At 38.9% G+C, this 22,085-nt stretch overlaps 1 protein-coding gene across 13 annotated transcripts in view; it reads right to left on the bottom strand.

The window, feature by feature from the left end:
• Nucleotides 1–22,085, bottom strand: part of UNC79 (unc-79 homolog, NALCN channel complex subunit) — a 112,765-nt gene that overhangs the window by 48,977 nt on the left and 41,703 nt on the right. For 7 of the 13 annotated variants that reach the window (XM_063332654.1, XM_063332650.1, XM_063332653.1 and 4 more), the window contains 8 exons: nt 20,467–20,646; nt 19,348–19,413; nt 14,081–14,367; nt 10,180–10,362; nt 9,170–9,332; nt 6,148–6,300; nt 3,446–4,669; nt 1,008–1,115 (listed from right to left, as the gene is read on the bottom strand). In XM_063332654.1, coding sequence (XP_063188724.1) covers nt 1,008–1,115; nt 3,446–4,669; nt 6,148–6,300; nt 9,170–9,332; nt 10,180–10,362; nt 14,081–14,367; nt 19,348–19,413; nt 20,467–20,646 — 2,364 coding nt within the window. The remainder of the gene's footprint in view (nt 1–1,007; nt 1,116–3,445; nt 4,670–6,147; nt 6,301–9,169; nt 9,333–10,179; nt 10,363–14,080; nt 14,368–19,347; nt 19,414–20,466; nt 20,647–22,085) is intronic. The other 6 variants (XM_063332657.1, XM_063332647.1, XM_063332652.1 and 3 more) reach the window with 5 other exon arrangements.

The following is a 22,085-nucleotide window of genomic DNA, read 5'->3' as shown; positions in this document are numbered from 1 at the left end:
AACACCTAGCACTCAGTAAAACCAGAGAGAGATAGGTCTTAACTGGCACCTCTTTAGCTGCTTTAGTAAGTTACACCTGTATCATTAGGTGTCCAACAAATGTCCTCTGACTACAAGAGGGCACATGACATGAGACGCTTGTGGTGAAACTGGAGAGAAAACCTCTCATTTGGAGTACTCATCTAGCACATCTAAAATAACATCTTCCTTTAATAGGTCGCACCCCCTTCCAATCAAATCAGCAGACGCTGAATTTCAGAACTTAAAATTTAACTTTTCTACAGCAATCTGAAATTGCAGTTCAGCAAGACACTTGAGCTGATCTAGGAACTCGCTGGTATTAAAGCAGGTCATCATTCCCCCTTTTCTACTAGTCAGAGTCCTGCTCCATCAACCTTCGGATGTGTTACTTAACATTACCTAGATGGAAATGCCATTTTGGATTTTGTTATTGTTCGCTTTCCATTGAAATGGGTATGGGAGTCTCAGGTAAATAGTTACTGCATTTCAACGAGCAGCTGAGGAAGTGGCATTTCAAGGCATTTTACAAAAATTGCAAGAGATTTTTTTTTCCTAAGGTACAGCAAGAAATGTACCGAAGAGCATAGTGACAGCCCCGTCAAGCTCTCATCCTCTGCTTCTGTGCACTGACAGTTGACAAAGCTTTCTCTCACTTTGCATTCAGCTTTAGTGAAATATTGCTTTTAGCTGCTCCCCTTCAAGAAACTACTCTTGAAGTAGAGTAGCTCTACTCTACTCTAGAGCTCTACTCTAATTCAAGAAAACCACATTTGTCAAATTTGCCACGTCACAACAGATAATCTTGCAGCCACTAACTGCTAAAATCCTGCTGACCATCAGAGATTTAACAGATCTAATGATATCCAACACAGCTGTACTTCCAAGAATCAATGAAACTCAGGGGAAGGCATTTACCATACATGATATGCATCTGACGCACAAATACAGCAACTTGGATTTAATCCTCAAACCACAGGTAAACTTACTTGATACAAAAGAATGACTACTTGTCTCTGGGACTCCTGCTTCAAGGGTCGGTGCGGATGATGACTCTCTTGGCATTTCCAGTGTTGAAAGTCCTTTGGCAGCAGGATCTGCATGTGACAATTGTGCTTAAACTCTCAGTATTTAGAATCGATAAATATTTTCCATCCTCTTTCTCCCGGGATGCCTTTTCCACATCTTTTCAGTCATCCATTCACCATCTGGCATACCCAGCAGTTTTAAAAGAACTCACTGTGTGTGTTGTAAGAATTTTTATAGAGGCACGGGGACCTACTGCTTAAAATCACTTTTTAAAGGAGATTTCTACCTATGTTCTTTAAGGCTCAGAACTAATAAATGCACATAGAGTTTGATTTTCATCCCACTCATAGGGGGATTATCAGAACCACCAACATGGAAATAAGAGGGGTACCACTGATGTAAAGCTAGTGTAAGTGACAGCTTAGCATCTTTAAAAAGCCTTATCTCCAACAGGTTCTCAATTTTCATTCAAAATTTCAAAATATCCATTTTCATTCATCTCATTCATTCTAGCAGTTGATCCTAAAGATTCAAAAAGTTTACAATTCTATCAAGAATTGTAAGAAAAATTAGCCATTAAAACTAATGTTTTTATTTTATGATAACTGATATTGCCAATATGGGAAGAATAAAGCCAAAAAATTTTCAGGATGGCTGGTTTCAGCATATCCTATAAAAATGAAGATGTATCTGTAAAAAGTCTCAGGTGGGAAAGTCTGTAGCCCAGCATCGTGCACTCAAAGAAACAATCCGTTTGAATATTTAATTCAGAGATCAGTTATATCAGAAGCCCTTCTAAAACATGTGGAAGTATAGTAGGCTGACAAAAGACTTTGATATTATAATCAGCCCATTATGATGGTGATATTAAGCCTACTTAAATGAATTACAACACATATGTTCTCAAATAAACTAATCAATAACACTAATGAAAGGAAAACAGAACATAAGAGATAAATTAAACGACCCAAGTCACTAAATTACCTAGTTATCTGAACTGCCTGCATCAACCTGTAATGGAAGTGAGCACTTAATGAGTCATTGTGAATGTTTTATGCTCCCCTTGGATGACATACTTAGATGCATGCAACCAAATGACCATCATATATGCCATAATCCTAGGCTCCCCACAGTATTTCTGAACTGGGACAGCCCTTCCAAGCAGTTTCAAGGATGATAGTGTTGGTTACTGACTAATGGTCAAAAAAGCATTTGAGTCTAATTGCACAATTCTTTCATTCTTCTCTAAGAACCTACGTGAAGTGTTCAAAAGCAATCAGCTCTCTTTTGTTTTTACAAAGCTCCAATGGTTCTTCAGCCTACTGGAACCATAAATGGGACGACAGGCCTGGAACATAAAGGGAACAGAATAACTACGATCACACTGAATGATTTCTCCTTGTCAAAGTGGAATATCGTTATAGGAAATTATACTATGGTTCCTTCTGAAGCAATTAAGAAAGAAGTGAGGTCAGGAATGCATAAACGTTGCCAGTGAAGTGATGGGGAATAAAGAACTGAGGCCTGACAGATTCTTTCCTTTTTTTAATTAATATGTTAAAAAAAAGGCTGGTAAAATTCTAATAACTGAGAAATGCTGAAAAAAAAACCAAAACCAGCCACAGAAGTAAAGAGGCAGCAGCATACAGTTTTTAAAACTGGAAACCGAGGAAGCAGCTAAAACACACTTTCTCTCCACCTGAAAAACTTAGTAACAAAACCCTGTATTAAAATGATCTGAAAAAACTTGGGATACACAGAAATACTGTATGGCTTTTCCCATGCTTGAACTTTAAGTCTTTAACAAACACAAGCCGTGTAAACTTTGTAGATACCCAATATAAAAAAGGCTAAAAAAAGCTTTTAGTGTATAAAACCAAAATATGTGTGGTTGTCTGATCCTAAATGCAAACTGTGATTAGTTCTTAGTTCTGAAGTCTACAGCCTGCTCAACTTTACACTTCGTGATCCAGCCTGTTTTCCATTGCCTTATGCTTGCAGAAGAAATAAAGGTCAAAAATCACACACTCAAAAGAGAATCAGTGTAGCATGGACTAGATTAGCAGGACAAAATGCACAGAAGTATGACAATTTTTCTGACTCCCCGCATAAAAAGGCCATGGAGTTGCATCCTTAACTTGGCTATCAGAACCAGTATTTCTGTCACTGAGCTCCGCTTCCTTTTCAAATGGGTCCTCACACATGCACAACGCCCGTATGGTTAGTACCTTCCTTCTGAGAAACAAACACCTGAAAGCATTCAGCTAGCTCAGACCACACCACATGCTCCATATACACATCTCTCCCTGGATGTACGCACATCTGTCCTTACACTGGGCTGTTACTAAAACCTTCACGCAGTAATTAGACTTTTGATCGGGTCAGCGATTGAGCTCACCTGCCTCCTTCTGCTCTCCCAGCTTGTCAAGGATGTTAAAGGAAATATCCAGGTATTCTCTCTGAATGGCACTCACAGCAATCTTCCTCTGCTTCCTCTGGCGAGGAACAATCTGAATCTTAAATTCTGACTCCTCAGTCTCCTCCTCTTGCTTCTGTTCTGTGTTTTGTTCAGTGTCAGACTCTGTGTTGGTATCAAGTTTATCACTTTCTGTTTGGTTTTCGTAATCTTCGGGTACTTTAATAAGGACTGTCTTTACATTTGGGCTTGGAATTGCTCCACTAGGTTTAATGTCCTCCACGCTGAGCTCGGAGTTATCATCAAGGGACATTTCTGGAAGGGCAAATGACTTCTGCAGCAGGTCCCTTTTCTGTTTCAGTGTTAGTGGGTTCCCACAGGACGTGTCCTGAAGTTCTTCTGGCTTAACTAACTCTGAAGAGTCCTTTTGGACTTTAGGAGAAGTGGAAAGGATCTCATCTATTCCTGCTGAAGCATTGTTGCTCGAATCCTTAGAACTAAAGTCTTTAGAGCAATCTTCAATGCTGAACTGGACCAGTGGAGTTGTGCTGAGGCTAAGTGCGGAGATGTTGATAGGAGTCGAGGGAGATGAAGCAGCAGTTTTGCCAGAGACCTCATCATTCAGCTGGTTTGTTGTTTCTTCTTCTTCATCACTCTCCACTATTCTAAGGGGAGGAAGTGGTTCAAAGACTAAAGAGTCACTGTCTGAAGTGGAGAGTACTGAATGCTTTTCAGGACCCGATGTTGAGTCAGAGGACAAATCTATCAGATCTACATCTTCCTTGGGACCATCAGGTTTAACCGGCGAGTCCACTTTCACTTCATAGGTTTCCATGCAGTTTAGCCTAACTTCTGGTATGACGGGTCTTCTTGTTTCCTGGAAACTCTCTGTATGAGGAAGATTTTCTTGTGTTTCTATATGTTCCGCTTTAGTAGAAGAATTCTGCCGAGATCGTCCATAATCACTCTGCCTGTGTATGGCATAAGCAGCAGGGACAGGTGGTTTTTCTAAGTCACACCGGTCTATGCAGGACTTCCTGCGATGCTCATCTAATGAAAACAACAGGGAGTCTGCATTCCCTATATCAAGAGATTTTTGTTTTAGAGAGCGCAGTTTTTTTTTCTGAATGCTTTCTTCTCTCACACAGCGTAGAATACTGTCTTGTAAGGCCCCCGTCTCTCTATATTCAGCCAGCTCTATTTCACCTGATTAAAACAGAAAGAACTAATACTACCTCAGTTGGAGACTTCTGGCAGATATTTCATCTTTATCTCACAATTCAACATGACTGGCATTTCAAATGCAAAACCAATATTAGTCAAAATTGTCTAGATTTTGTTTTAACCTCAGAGCCACATTACATAGATTTTTTTACAACGAACAACAACAAAAAAGCCCTACTATTTGGATAATAGGGTTTATCTAAATTCTATCCAAATTTTACTCATCCTGGACAGATGTACCCTGAAGATAGACTGTTTAACGTTATGCATTGAAAAGAAGATTGCACAGGCAAGTAATTTCTACAGACACTTGGAATGGCTGCATTAGGCATGAGAGATGAAAGAAGAAATGAGCTATGCAGACCACTTTGAAGAGGTTTCCAAATGATGGACATCATTTGGACATCAACATATATTCAAGTACACCTACATGTTATTTACTGCAGCAAAGTGGGCTTAAAATGGATGCTTCTCATTCAAGAAGCGAGGGTAGCAATAACAAGCCTGAGATCAGACAGGTGTTCAGAGAATTTTTGCCCCCAGTGCTCCTAGACCCCAACAGAGTCTTAAACAACCATCACACCAAATAGTCATACCTCCCTGTCCCAGGGAGGAGCAAAGTGAGCACAGTTATAATACCTTCTGGGACTACCACTGCATTGTTATTTTGCTATGTGAACACATTCATTGAGAACGTTTCAAAAGCTTATCACTATTGTTATTAGGAACGGCATATTTTCACACAAACCAGAATATTCCTGGTCATTACTAGCCCCGTATTTCAAAATGTTCCACATATCAATGACCATGCAAAAAAGCAGTGAGAGAGTTTGCTCTAGTCAGAATCATTCCCCACCCTGTGCAAAAATCTGAAAGAAAAAAGGCAGGTGGGTGGTGGTGGAAGTTTCTTCAATTTTTTTTTTTCTTTCTTTTTTTTTTTTTTTTTTTTTTTTTTTTTTTTTTTTTTTTAGGGTATTCATTTCAGATACTTAAATTTGAAAATAAAATCCTTCCTAGTTTTTGAAGCCACCAAATGACCCTTTATACCAATGGAAAACCATAACATTTGCAGCAGCAACAACAAATTTGCTTACCCTGGAGTCCCACCTCATCAAAAAAATCAATTTCTGTGAAAAAATAAATTTGAGTAAAAATCTTCAGCCCAATGGTGGAAGAAAACTGCAACGAATCCTCTTAAACATTTTTACATTCAAAAGACCTTAAACTTTCAGAAAACAACTGCTGATTTTAGGTATTTTTTATTTTGGAGTGCCTACTTTGAGATTCCCGTAAGAGAATTCATTCAGGGAAATGAGGAGTACCTGCTCTCAGAAGTCAGACAGAGTAATTGTATTCAAATTAGGCAGTGCAACAAACTCTACAAAGAAAGGTGGTAGCTTGAAACTAAGACTAGGAAATTGTATTTCTGCATGATTTTATACCGACAAAACAATTCATACTTCTCTGAGCATTCATCTCAACTGGTTGATATTTCACCATTTTGCTGCCACCAATTCTTTTCAGTCTTGCAAAGAAAGTTTGAGATTCTTTATTGCAAGGTCCAGTTGGTGTATCATGAATATCAGATTCATCAAAAACACTGTCTTCCTCTGCTGGAGAAAGAAAAAACTTTATTACTCTTAAGAGAGTGCAATTCCTTGAATGAAAGCTGTCTCTGTAACAAAACCTCAGCTAGTTTCAATTAAACTTGAATAGGAAAATGAAGAATCTCTGAAGTTTGTAAGAAAATTTATATCTCGGGTATAACTGCCATTCTTGTTACATCTTGAATTAAGGTCAGAAAGGAGAGAGATAAATGAAAAATGGGTTACAATGCAACAAAAGTATACCAAAGTTTTTATCATTCTAAGCTGATCTTTTCTACTGATAATAATACAGATTCTTTAGATACAAGAAATACAATACATCTGAACACTGACTTGAGTAAATAACTTCTATAGTGCTCAGTGAGAAATGGTAAATTGAAGATCGAAATTAATACAAGAACTTCAAGGTAGCAATAAACCAGCAAAATAGGAAAGTGGAAAAGAAAGATATGGATAATCTTGGGAAGCTGGTAATAGTAATAGCATAAGACCTAAGAGTATGAATTATGAGATTATTGATCTAAGTAGTAATAGTAAAATGTTATGCTTTAATTTGAGACCTGCCGGTTGAAAACAGCTGAGAGAAAGAAAGAAACAAATCTATTTATTCTTCAAAAAATAATCACATCATCTCTATGAAATGGCTATAAAAAAGAAATTTAAAAAAAAGGAAAAATATGTATCTCTTGTGTCTAGTGATTCATCTCCAAGGAAATAAGAAACACTAGGGGGACGATAAAGAAAACAGAGCACTCAAGAGAAGAAACAAAAAAAGCTTGCCTTGTTTATTCTAGTAAGCAAACACACTGGTGTCTAGAAGTGAAGAGCAAGTTAAGCCATAGAGATAGAATGGCCCACAACTGGAGACTTAAACTGGACATTATTATCTTTAGCTTTGAAATTGCAGGAGTTTCTACTACGTGTGAAGCTATGGAACTGCCACCTAAAAGCATCAGGGATAAGATACCTAACTGATATGTTGAATAAAGAAAAATCAAAGTCATTAAACCCAGGGACTGCGTTTAATAAGTTAGGAGATCACTTTTAACGTCATGTCCTATGTGTCTAACTTCTTCTTCCCCTTGGCAACAAATGCTTTTTCTCACGAGATTTATTATCAGCTCTACAATAGTCTGTACGCTTGCCATGATCCCCACAACAAAGTTTGGCAGAAAAATTAGGAAAAACATTCAATAGTGGGAAAATCCATCTTTAGCATGGGGATTCTTGCTGCCTGACAATGAAATCCTCATCTGTTGATTATCTAAACACCACCTTTGACGATGACAGCAGCACACACACCACCGGACCAGAGACTAAACAAGCTTCCTTAGAAAAGATGGGAAAGGCTTCAACTTCCAGGTCCTTATGGAATTATATTGGCTGCTTCTTGCCGGTGGAAGAAAACTCTTCTACATCCTCTTTTTTCTGCAGCACTTCAGCAAAGGAGGAGGATGAGCCCTATGATTAAGTCAGCATTTATAGAGTAAAATTTGCCCATTTATAGTCGTTTACCTCTGAGCCCCTTCACAAGAGCTTTGGAAAGCAAGTAAATACTATTCTCCTTACTTTGAACACAGGGAAACAATGATGAAGTGAGACACAAGGCCACCCAGGGAATCAGTGTTGGACATGGGTTTGGAACACCACGTTTTCTAAACCTAACTTGGCACTTACTGTGAACTGCAAGCTGGGCACTTGGGCACCTCGCTTTGTCTTAGTAATGACTCAGAATTAATCCAGAAACTGAATGCATTTCATAAATGTATATTACTACCATAATTAAGTCGTTATGAATTAAGTCATTAACTCAGCTCTGGACAAAGACAAATTCATAGTAAGCCGTCAGTTATCTGAACGCTCTTAGCCCTCCTCTAGCAATAAAAAATGTCCAAGTGAGTGAGAATATGCAATATATCATTTACATCCATTTTAAGGTTGATTTAATTTGCTAAAGCTGAGTAATATGGTGTTCAGGTAAACTAGATTTTGTGTCCTTGTTCTACTGGATATTTTTTCATGAGCAACAAGCAGCAAAAGAGGAAAAGGTACTGACACCCATAAAAAGTGTGCTTCTTGTATTCTTTTTCGGAAGAAGAGTTTGCTGCACACTTGGAAGACTGTTTGAGAAGGAGGATGTAAATAGCAAATAAGTAGCTAAAGGCAGCTACAGATTAACACCAAAAGAACCTGTTAAACTTTGATCATAACTACTTATCACATAATAAACTTCAGAATTGTAAGGAACTACACTCAGTGACACCATGTTATTTCAAGCCCCAGCCTTACACCAGTTCATACCACCGCAGTACCTCTGCTACGGCTAGCAAACATACAGATAACAACTGGATGCAGACGCTAAGGGTTGAACCATTCTCTTCTGCCTTTAGACATTCACATCATATACGTCTGCATGTACACTAGTCAACTTCAGCTCCTTTTACAGAGAAAAACAAGCTATAGACTGAATTAATATTTTTTTCTCTTCAAGATCAAATATTTGCTACTATGCCATGTTATTAAAAAGTATAATCAGAATGTGGTGTCAGGCTGCTTGCACACCTTGTGTGTGGGCATAATCTGTTATTACTGTCATAGAAAATGCCAAGGACTATCCAGGCATAGGGACTGAACTACTAAGATTCCTCTGAGAGATGTTAGACCACTGTGCTATGCTTAGCCTACAGGGAAATTGTGAATTTCTTTTACTATAGATGTCTATAGCTGGTCAGATAAGTCACACCTTGGACTTAATCCTGAACCTGAATAGAATTATGTTCTAAAATTCAGACCAGATTTACCCGCTTCTACAGCATCTGCAAGACTTCATTAATTAAATCAATGACTATCACATAAATGAGAGGGTTAAAAGTACCTTTTTCCTTTTCACTGTATCGGCTTATGTTACTGTTGTCACTATACAAAGGACCAGCAGTTGCATGGGGCTTGCAGCTGTGATATTGAGCGTTGAGAGTATTGACTGTGATGTGGATTAGGTGAAGTACAATCTTGCTGATTTCACAGTCTCTGTAGGGGTACTGCGCAGTGAAAGAGAAAAACTTCAGCTTAAAAATCTAACTTTTCTCCTTGGATAAATGTTAAGGTGGTAAAATAGAAAAATGACAAGAATATTGTCAGCTGGATGGCCTTTGCCTTCCTTTGATCACACATTTCTAAATACATCATGAGAAGCAGGACTGTTTTCAGCTTTGTACACAGAGTTATTTTTAAAAAAAATTTTAAAAATCCCTATTAGTATAGTTTCATATATTGTTTTCTTGACTTTTATATGACAAAACCAACTATTAATAATAATGCAAAAGGTCTCTCATCAGAACCATTCTCCAAATACTATATTTCAATCAGCACATTATCATTCATTTCCAGTGTCTCTACTTCCTCGTAAGTACTACAGACCTGCTAGAAATTTGTTATGCATACCAAAAGTATTCACAGCTCCGTTTTAGTGCATAAACACATTTCATTTTAACAACACTTCCCAAAAAGCATCACTCGACTAAAGAATACAAGCTGTTAAGCTGACCCACTCACTTAAAGTTACTAATTTTTTTAAAACTAATTCTAAGCTACTCAAAATACTCTTCATTGGAACTTTATATAGTATTTTCCTATTTTCAAATCCATGTTTTTCTTGCTCAGGTAACCATGTGAAAGACAATATAGACAGCAGAAGTAATAAGTCAGCAGAACAGATAAAAGCCTAGCTACTTCAGACATTGAAATGAAATGCAGCAAGTCAGCAAATCAAAGAAAAATGTTCTTTACAGGTCCTTTCATTTGCAGCACAGTTAGGTGTTCCCTGTAAAAAATTTCAAATTGAAGTGTAAATTTTAATGTGGACAGCATCTTTTTAAGACCACTCACCTTATAGAGAATGACAAGCAAAGCCTTTAACCACATCTGCCGAATGTGAGGTTTGAGGGACCAGAGGGAGCAGCGAGGAGGCTGCTGAAAGTAATGCCTTAGCTGAGGACAAGAGCAGTATTTCAGCACTTGCACCACCAAGGGAAGAAGATGTTTTCCCAGGTTGATGTTATAGTCCATCACCTGAAAAGAATATTAGCACAGGAGTTAGCTCACCAAAATCAAATCCTCTGATGTTGAAAAGCAAAATATCTGATACAGCTGAGGTATGCTAAGTGAAAAGAAACAGATTTTTTTTAAGGAAGTCTCACTATCAGTTAGAAACTTTCTGCCAGCTTGCTGCATTCTCATTTTAGTTAAATAGGTAAAATGAAACAAAAAAAGATGTGTTCTGAAAGCCTTTTATCCTGCACAGACTAAATTTTAACATACACTGGCAAGATCATAGATTATATTGTGCTGGGATAGACTTGTATTATGGCACAAGTTGATCATGCTTCAATAGATATAACCATATTAGGTATATGCAATGTTTAACAGATAGGATGTATTTGTCAGTTTTAGGAGGGAGGGCTGTATATTTTGTCTTTTGGGGGTTTTTGTATTAACACTGCATTGCCAGTTTTCATTGTTTTCTCAGCAGGCTTGCAACATTAGCTGTTAGGTTGGTTTTTTTTTTAAGCCCCATGTTCTGGAATCAGGTAATGAGACAAAAAGGCCACTCTTCACTATAGGAAAGGTAAGAGTTTGTCTGCAATGTTATGCAGAAAGTCTAAGCATGCAAATCCTACAGGATCCAAGAATAAAGCTAATGGAAAATAATAACTTGCTCTAAATAAAATGCTCATCAATTTTAAATGGGGGTGTTGCTGTAGACAGGTTGCTGTTATCACTGCTAGTCATAAGCCTTGCCTCCATCATGACCTTTGAAGAGCATCATGCTATTTGGTACCTATCCCAGAGGTTCGAATCCTGATGGTTACATGCAGTGTGGCCATGTGTTCCCACTACCCTGACACAACTGTGTTTTCAATTGAAACTGCATTGCTATTTTTCATTATCTCCTCATCAGTCCTGCAACATTAGCTATTATTATTTAAAGCCGTATGTCCTGAAATCAGCAGCTGAACTAGATCATAACAAGAATCCACAAAGCCCTTGTCTCTGATGCCAACCTATACTGGTTGACATCCAGAATGGTTTAACAGCAGGCCAAGCAAACTCCAACACAACCCCCAAGATCTAACACATCCCTGCAGTTTCAGTGAACTTAGTGTGCTTTATCAGGAGCCCAGTACATCTAAACAGACACAAACATCAGTTTCATCCACATCATCCATTTCCTTCAGGTCTGTAGTTCTTTTTTTGGTTTTGTTTTTATTAGAATAAGGGGATGAGCCTAATTTACAAACACAGAACTCATCTCTCAAGCTCCTTCCTGCACAAGCCAAATGGAAGGTTTTTCCTGTAAAATTCTCTAGTTCGATGTGCAGCTGTCTCAAATTTTTATGCTGCATGCATAGAGCTACATAGATGAATCCCATGTCTATCCATGTAGGGTTAGCCTGCCAAACAGATGATAGATAATCACCAAATATGGTCCTACCCTGCAATGCTGTGTCTTCTCAGAGTGTGATAATAGTTACATAGCGTGGTTAGGAAAAACTCATCCGTACAAGGAAGACAGAGCCCTGCCTTAACACGGCACATAGAATCATAGAAGGATTTAGGTTGGAAGGAACCTTAAAGATCATCTAGTTCCAACCCCCCTAAATTACATACTGTAATATAGACATGTCTTAAGCTGAGCAGACCCATTTTTTAAGTTGTCACATGAAGATCTGTAATGAATGATGTTGCAAATGCTGAGCAGAGCTCAGCTTGGGGTGCTGAGCAGAGCCGGGCACTGATGGCTTCCCCACTCCGACGGGCTTGTACAACATTGCCACCATGCGGGGCAATTCCACACTGACCGCAAACACCAAAACTTGGCCACTTCTGCTGCTAGAGAGAGAAAAAGGCATTTTACGCTTTCAAGGATTCCACATAGACAGATTTTATGATGCAAAAAAAATAAAATCAAAAGTCTTTTAGTATTTTTCCTTGAACTGACCATTCCTGATCAAAATCAATGCAACAGCAAGTAAGCCCAATCCCAAACTCTGTGGAGTTGCTTGGGGCAAGCAAATATTTATGACAAATATTTAAAAATATTTATGGAGGGGAGCGTAACTGAAATACATCTCTTAAAAGCACTATACTGAGTTTTCACTCTGTAAACACATCTTCAGGTTGCAAATAGCATTTCTCCTGCAGCAAAGGCGATTCCCAACACAAAGCAGCCCTACAGCTAAGAGGAAGAAAATATATCCCCCCAAAATACAAATTAAAGTTTTGATATCTGCTACCTGGAGAAAAATCCTGGCCTACTGAAGTTGTCAAATTTCATTTGACATCAAGGAAGCCAGTATTCAACACAAAGCTTTTCAAACAGAAATGGTGGATTCAGCTTTCATGAGACACAAAAGGCAGAAAAGGAAAGGCAGGGGCTGATATTTAGAGCTGCAGAAGTACTTCCGAAAATCAGGTCAGTTAGGGCCACTGAAGTTTGGCAATCCAAACTTGGAAAACATGTAGAAAAATGTGGTAGATACTGCCCTGTGATCTAAACTGCCACTTCCAGACTCTCAATAGAGCAGTAACAGGCCAGAATCTCCTTTTACACACTTCAGCTTAAAACTGTACAAATGAAAGATGATTAACACCACATAGCAATGGTGCTCCGAGACAATGGATCAGGATACATTTGCAGCTACCCAGTTTGCATTAACACCTTCTATTTTGCCTGCTGAAATGTGGATACCTGACTTCTCCATGACTGTGAACGTTTATCCAAGAATCTACATTACAGTTGACTTTGAAAAATCACCGATTCCAATGTGTGAACCAAAAAATCCTGGTAAGAATTGCAGATCAGAAGAGGTGAGGGTAACTTTGAGCAAAGTTTGAAGGTTACAGGAAGCATTTTAAGAGCTAGGGCAGGGGGAAATCTGAAATCACAGCCCTCTCTCTCCCCTGAAGTAATCCTTTATGAGAGACCGTGATAAGGAAAAAGTGTGGAAGTGATGATGATGCTTCATTGCACATAATAAGAACACGCTGCAAGTGTGAAATGTTTTTCAGCCTAGCATCGCCAACTGCTCTATTAGTAAGAATTAGTTGAGCCTTAGAAGAGCCTTGTGAGATAGGAAATTACCATACTTCTTACACAATAGAGAAAGAAGGCACAAGGAAAGGATATTTATCATAGCAATATATGCAGAAGTTTATCATGGTGGCACCACTCCCTAGGAAAGGGAGAACAGAAAGTCTTGGTGCACTCTAAGGAAGAAGAATGAGCCTCCTACAAAGTGAAGAATGTCAAAGAGTTTACAGACCATTCGCACAGGGAAACAAGCAAGAGTACATGGGTCCCAGGTCTTCCTGAATGGGAAAGGAGGGAATGACATGGGAGGAAAGTAAGGCATTCAAAGGCTAGGGAAAGAGGGCAAAGAGGTTTGGAGTAGTCTCTAATTTTTCATACAGCGGTAGTATTGGCATGCTTCCATGCACACAAAACCATTACCTCTATGCCAATGATGCAGCAAGTTCAGCATACTTCTATTTAACTATTTTTTAACTGCAAAGCAAAAACCTACAGAAATCACTTAGGCTACATGGAGGCCTTCTGAGAATAAAGAACAAGCAGCAAATTCTTCCACCAACTGAAGAGGTGTTATGAATTTTTAAGTAGAATTACCACACTCAACCATTATTTTGGTACAAAGAAGGCTGTGCTACCACCATTTCAACAACAGGCAATGATAAATAGGGGCAAAAAGTAGTAAACGCCTTCACCTACTTGTGCTATTCCAGCAATAAAGGCATTAAAGCAGGTCGAAACACGCATTTTTTGTGGTGCAATCATGAAGCATCCTTCCTGCTGATCATAACCAAGCAGGACGTACAGATGGCGCTTGACTGTGTTGAAAGCTTTAGCACTGCTGATGTCCGACTCAGCGCTGCTCTCATCCTTTGCCATGAACTTCATTAGCACAGTAATCAGCTGGTGGACAGTCTGGTGATCAATCCCAGCATCCTCTGGCAGTAGGTCTTTTATTGTATTATCATTCTCTGGGGAGGGTTGTCCTATTGGCACAAGAGAGATATTGGTATCAGACACCAGATAAGACTATAAACAGGGTACAAAATACACCAGAATATCTTTCCATTGCTCCATTTCTGCCCAAACACACATGGTGAAGTCACAGGAGATAGGTATGCATTTCTGAAGGCATTGTTCCTCTGTTGCCTCAGACTCAGCAGCACTTTAACACCTACTGTGTACACCGAACTCCATTTCTCAGTTTTCCCATATTTAAGCAAGCTGGTAATCCGCCCATCCCAGTGCGCTTCTGCCAAATTGAGTGGTATTATTCCTTCATATCCAAGCATTAAGGGAGAATCAAATCCCACTGCCACCAAATTCTCATTTGGCATAGTTTTCAGTCTTTCTTCAGCAAAAGTTAGTGGATATTAGTCTTTGCCAGTGGAGGATGTACAAAACGGCAAAGGTAGGAGATGGAGAAAATTCTACCAAATAATGATGAAACAAAGAATGAAGACTTCCCCATTTTGCATTGAGTCCATATTTCTCCTCAAACAACTTGGGCCAAAATGTAGGCACTATATGAGGTTTTGGGACACAAAGTCAAAGTTTTGATGACTTCTTCACAGAGAAGGCGGCCAAGACTTGGTATTACAAACACTGAATGGAAACAACACTTTGCATGGGAATACGATCGTGTGAGAGGCGAGAGGCTACTCACAAAACACAAGGAAGGCTGGGTGCTGGCTATCACTATCCAAGCAAAACAGACACATTACAAATAACGTTGCCAAGTGGGCAAGTACTTTCATTTTCATACTTCATTATTTTTTTTAAATATAGCATTTCTAGTTACTTTTAAGACTAGAATTCTCTAGTAATTGCCTTTGGAGTTACCCTCTTCCCTTTCACCCTGTTTGTGAGGCCTTTTTTTAGTGCTTAACAGTTCCTAAAAGATTTATGTTATACTAACACTAGGAATTGAATTCATGAAAAGCAGCAGCTATTTCACCCATCAGTGTATCAGGTTCTTTTTATTAAATAATTCTGAATAAATGCATGGCTAAAGCACAGTAAAGTAGATTATTCTAAAGTGTTCTATTTTAAAACAGGAATATAATTTAAATGCTTCTCTATAGATAAAATGCATTATATGTGGATTGGATTATATGCAAAATAAATAAAAATTATTTCCACTAGGATAATCAAAGGGATCAGAAAAATATTTTGACAGCATCAAAATGGGGCCATACTTGAAAATTAAGTTTTAATGACACCATTAATTTTAGTTTGTTCATTAAACACTATAGCTCTTACCAATTACAATTAACTGTTACTAAAACATATTCTGATGCATTTTCTGATCTATGGTTAAAAATCTAACAACAAATAACTGAGATAAAGCAAGTTGGCATGAAGCAGAATTATAAAATGATCTGCTCGTTTTCATTTCAATGATAAATCCTTTCAACTACTGGAGAAGGTCCTTACTTTTGCAAGAACAGTTTAAGTTGAAGTTTGCAGGACAGACCCTACAAGCAAGATTAGCTCAAAGTATAATCTTAAAATTGTTCTCGCATGTCTGTGTCAGAGTTACTAGCCAGCAACTACTATCCACTTAGTCCATTAGAGTTACTTACATGTCTTAGGGTTTACGTAAATTCATAGCTATATATTTACGGCAAATACTAAAAGTTATTTTAATATTCTAATTTACCCATACTCTAAATGTAATACGCTGTTCTGACAAGGGACTCCTTTGCTGGTACAACTGCATCTGTCTTAGTTCTTCACCAGCAAAACTGCAGTGTCTGTCATTTTTAAAATAATTTTTAATATTTCAATGTTTTACTGGCGGGAGAGCAAAGGGTTTTGTTTGATTGGCTGTTTTGCTGAATATGGGAGAAGGCTGCTATTTTCATGATAGCTGAAAATGAAAACTAGGGGGGGAAATTTTCAGAATCACTTCTATTAAGAATAACTTTCCTCTACTGGTCTCATTTTGGTAAAAAGAAGTCATGAACTTCATATTACAGAATATTTTTTATTCCAAACAGTTTTCACTGGCATTTTTTATTTATGGAAACCTTTGTTCAAAATGAAAATTCTCTATCCAAACTTTTGCTGGACCAAGATTTGCAGATGCAAAAAAGAAAACAATAAGTTCTGACAAAATTAGAATGAGAAACACAGCAAGTTCCATTTTCAGAAGCACATTAAAAATGTATATAGGAAATAAATTTAGATCTGTGGACAACAAATGACAAATGACCTTTCCACATATTATAGGAACCTTAAATTTTTCCACGAAATTGTATCAAAAAGACACTAGACTGTTTTCTTCAGCCCTACTCATTTTTAGCTCTGTTACGTGTTGTGAGATTTTCCATAAAACAAAGGAGGAGATAAGACGGAATGAGTCAAAGGATCGTGAGGCTCTAAATAAATCCTGATTCTCCAAATAGAACTCAATGAGTAATTAATCTGAAAAGATTAACCTATCTTACTTTCACTTGCTGAAAAACATAATTTAGAAGCTCAGTGATGAAATGCTCAATTTTGCCACAAGTTTGTAACGCTAACACCAGTTAACCAACACTTCCACGACTTTTCCTGACATTTTACTCTCCAGAAATATTGTTACACTTTCTGAAGCATTAAAATCTCATTTCTTATACTTCACCCTCTCTGAAAACTATACAGCAGGACGTAGTGAACAGAGCTTCACCCTGAGTAGTTCATCACCGCTCTACTAAGGATCAAGCCTGGAGAATGTCAATCACCTCCTGCTTTCACTTCTAATGCAGAAACCTGCAATGAACCAGCAATGGAGAAATGCTTGTTTAAAAATACAAAAACCTTACAATCCCATTCAGGCAATAGACTTTCAGGGTCCAGAAAACCTTCCTCTACTCTCTGAAATGGGTCTTACCTTGTTATCAAGCTTGAACTAAACTATCACTTCTTTAACACTTGATACAGGGTGTCCCGTACCTAATCAAGCTGTTTACAGTCAAGGTAAGAATGCAAAACCAAGGCAGGCCTGTCTTTACAGTGGCTATGGTGGCTTTTACCCCTCAAAATATATGCACATACATATACAGTTTGTGTATGTGTGTGTGCACCTATATACAAGGTATATACATACAGACACCCCCCAGGAAAACCTTCTCACATTACCACACACGCAGCCTTCTAGTTAATATACAGCCACCATTCCTGAATTCAATCTAGCGTCGTGCCCACAGCTATATCTCTTTATTCACGTGTCCCTTATATCAGACCCCTTTACCTTCAAATTTTAGAGGTCTTTCTTTAAGGTCTATCACAATACAACAAAAAAACATCAGATCACAATTCTATCGTGCTTCATCCCCGTTGTGATCCCTGTGCCTATTGATAAAACTATCCCAGGTACTGTAAAGGGTAGATGAACAAATACATGATCCTGGTGCCTAATCCCTACAAAATGCGCATTGAATTCAGCTTGTATTTGAACTGGGCAAGGTCTACAGTTTTAGATCTAGAAAGAACGGATGAGCATGGGGACTGGTTCATTCCAGTCGTATGCATAATAATAAAATAAATGTTTTTCTACAGCAGATGTACGGCCTACATTTAGGAGTCAGTTCCTTAGACGAATCAGATATGCTCAGTACTGCCAACGCAAAGTGTTAAAAACTATGAGTCAAACCTTAAAAAAAACAAACCCATTTTACAAAAAAAATAAGATTTTAGAAAGAAATAAATACTGGGCAGGCGGAGAGGGGCAGTCACTTGTCTCCTAGTTTCCAAACCATCTGTGATAATTTTGAATCATATTATCAGACTTCTCTTCACATCAGTGGCTCCTAGCTACATGCAACCTTTTATACATACATTTTTAGTGGAACCTGAATTTGCAGCTTAGGTGATCAATTACCTGAGCCTGGAAATTGAAGCTTTGAAATACCAACATATATCTAATAAAATCACAATAGCTAACAATGCCTACTGTGAGGCCGACACCTCTTACGTGACAAGTTTCCCCAAGCCCAGTATATAGCAGGTGAACCGTGACATTAAATGAAGAACAATCATTCACTGACACATCTGTTCATCACACCATTATTTCGCTTGCTCCTTCTATAAGCCTGTGACAACCTGCACAGGGTTGTCTGTAATGTATGTACAGTGTGTTCTGTAAGGATCTGCTTGATTTCCAGCTCTCACTGGGCTGGTATGATAGGGCTATATACTGCTAGTTCAGAAGCTCTCTTAATCCATTTCACAGCTTAGTCAGCACCCACACTGGCAAGGTATTTTCCTTTCAGCTGATCACGCAGCAAACTGGCCTGCTTTAATTCTGAATTTGTGCCTGTTTAAAATATTGCAAGTCTTGAAGAAGGAATATGAGAAGATCTGGATCTGAGATTTTTCACCAAAATTTCCATTTCCAAATGGTCAGTCTACATAGGACTCAGAGCAAGAACTGTTAGTAGTCACAATTATTTAGAGATCACTTGGTCCCTGCTGAGCTAGCTATCCTAAAAATGCCTGACAGAAGGGTGACATCTTCACAAAATGTCAGTAAATATATAAGGGACTTAAGATGTCTGTAAGCATACAGAGGAGACAAGTGCAATTTACCAACAATCAAAAACACTCTGTCTGCTCTCTCTAAAACCTGAAGGTCAAAGATCAGGCTGAAGACAGGTGACCCATGGGGCCAGCCTACTGAAGATTTATTTGTTCCTGTGGGCAATGGAAGACAGGAGGGTGAGGTGCTGCTGGCATAGCTGACTGCCTCTGAATAACCTCCTCCTAGCCTGGAGCACTGTTTAACAACTGGGGGCAGTTTTCAGTACAGATCAAGAGCAAAAGTTCAATTTACACCTTTTGGAACCACGCTGAGGCGTGATTCACTGTGCCATTTAGACAACTTCCATCTTGCATAAGTTTGTCTCATGAGTCAGCAAGAAAGCCAGCACTAGTGCCTTCCTTCTCCGGTTCCATCCAAACACTCGCCTTGTCAAACCCACCTGGTGTTTGCTCTGGTGTTCCTCCAAGTGCTGGAGCAGACTGCTCGTGTCTGGTCAAACTCACAGCTTAAAAAACAAACAAACAAACACACACACAAAAAACAAGAGCAACTCTGTTTAAAAAGGCAGTACTGACATCTACTTCAGCATATATTCAGTGCTAGCATATTTATGTTCATTTCCTCATGCACAGTTGTCAGGCAGTGAGTGTAACTGTTTGAAACATGTCACTTCCGTGCCCTACAGATTTGTGCACCATGTTCTATAATGCTAGTTTTCTCCATCATTCAGTTTTGCTGTCACAGGAGTCACTGCACAGGACCCCCTGTGCAGGATCAGAAATTGCTCAAGAAGGATTACCTAGGAGCCCCAAAATATGGTTGTGGGTTTTTTTGGAGAATAAATTACCTTTTATCTTAACAGTTCAACAATGCCCAGGTTTGAATATTTTATTGGTTCCTATTATATGGGTAGGAACAATGCGAGAGGTCCAATTTTAATATAAAAACTAATCTGTGTTTGTAAAATTCTTTAAATGAGAATGGGGAAGCTTTATTTCTGCTTGGAAAAGTATCTGTACAGCGCTCCATACAGGCCTATGGATTTCCAGCACCTTGCTCCTCCTAAACAAGCTGGCAGGAAGGATCTGTTCCATGGGTGTTGTTTTCCTAACAAAGAAATTCTGAAGATATCCAAAAGCTTATTTGAGACATTAACAGTTGTTTTTAAGATGTCTAGCATATGCTGCATACACTGATTAATAATTACAATCAATAAATAAATTAGTAACAGAGGACTTTTTCTGTAAACACTGTATCTATTTTAGACAAGTCTACTGTGTATTAGCCACAAATAAAAATTAAGATCTATCCACAAACTAGTCTTGAAGCATTTTGTTCTGGCATTTTAAACAAACACAGCATAAACATAGTGTTTGCCTATGTTATTTGTCAAACTCACTAACTTGTCATTATCTGAATAACGCCCAATCAGTCAGAAACCTGAGTTTTCTATCCCAATTGGATAAACATTGACAATTCCAATGTGTACCCAGCAATAGGATACAATCCTAAGGGAGAAGATACAGACGTGTCACAAAAATATAAATAGATACTCAACGAATTTTGGTGGTTAAGGTTTCTGGAAGGGAGAGCGCTCTCTTTGACTCCACTGGTCCCTTCACACTGTCCCTCAGGGAACGCACACTCTTCTGACGATTACGTGCGAAACGAGCCCTCTTGATCTTCCACATTGCTGCATCACTGAGGTTGGCGACATTTGTCCGGACAGCAGTGATAGCTTTGCAAATGCAATTGACCAAGTTAGGATTCATTCCACAGCATGGTGAGGCCCTAACGCTGCCAAGTGCCAAATGCAACTGGGCCCCAGGTCCCACTCAAGTCAAGAAAGCTTTGTATGGGCTCAAGGGGTCCATCTGCAAGGTACTCATTTGCATGCTGTCATTATGAAATCCATAAAACCCCAGACTGCGTAACTGTGTTTAAAAAACTACACTGTTACTTCTTTCTTCAGAGACTGGATAAAAACAGGTTCTCGAAACCAAAACTGGAATTTCAGGCTAAGGGAATATGAGGTGCCCTCTGTTTAAAATGGCAGAAGTCTCGCAAATATGGATCACGTTTAGTGCACTCACACCCAAATGTGGCCACTAATTTTGACCTCCTATCCTGCCTACATCTATCACCCTGGATTTGAACAGCGCCTCCAAAAATCTGTGAATGTGATTTTGCGTCTACAATGGTGTAACCAGCAGTGTCCCTGCATGCCTTAATGGGGTCACCAGTACTTTTCTATACTCATGTCTACAGTGCATCCAAACCCTTTAATCATCTGAGCAACTAAAGCCGTTGAGTTGATCCTTTGCACCACTCATGTCTTTGAAAAGGCAAAGAGGTTAAAAAGAAACTTGAAAAATATCTTTTGCATATTTTAAATCACTTCCAAATATTCATATTTAAAGATGTGACCCTACATTTGCTGCCTGAGGTGCTCAATACTAGTGCCAAGATTCCCTTCTCAGGCCACATTAGGAGTTCCCAGCTTTGGGTCAAGCTACTCACATATTGAGAAGAAAATACGTTTGCAGTTCCACCCATCACCTGTATGGTTGCAGCAGCAGCACCTGGGCTTTTTTAGGCACTGGGCTCCATGCAAGTGTAGGAGGAGGCATTAGGCTGCTGAGGGAGCACACGCTGTCCAAACAGCTGTCCCCACCTCCTCCAAGCAACTTGGATGGAAACAGATCTGCCTCAGGTGCCACCACTTAGGTAAGGAAGTTTGCAATTACTCAGTGTGTTAAACAATCATGCACAAATTATTTTTTAGCCCCCCCTAGTGAATGGAAGGACACATGGGATCTCATCAAGAACCCACATATGAACAGGACAGACACAAACATTTGTCACTGCGGGAATAGTTAACTAAGCACCATACCTAAGAGTCTGCGTGCTGTGCCTCATGCATTTGTTTGTTTTTCAAGGGTCATACAGCTCCTAGGGCTGTCTTTGTACTGACCACTACAGAACAGGGTGAGGCATGACCTAAGCCTTTGTGAATAGCAACGTTTATAGCATAAGAACATGTACAAAAAACAAGTGAGTTAATGCAGGTTGCAGCTGATCACAGAACCAGACTGTGTTTCAACCAAGGCTGGCAATCGCATCCTAGTGAGAGTAAAACATAACACCCAAAGGTGCGACAGCATATAGCCTAATCTG

This window comes from Chroicocephalus ridibundus, chromosome 4 (assembly GCF_963924245.1).
Source record: "Chroicocephalus ridibundus chromosome 4, bChrRid1.1, whole genome shotgun sequence".
NCBI lineage: Eukaryota > Metazoa > Chordata > Aves > Charadriiformes > Laridae > Chroicocephalus > Chroicocephalus ridibundus.
This window is presented reverse-complemented; position numbering and strand designations above follow the sequence as displayed.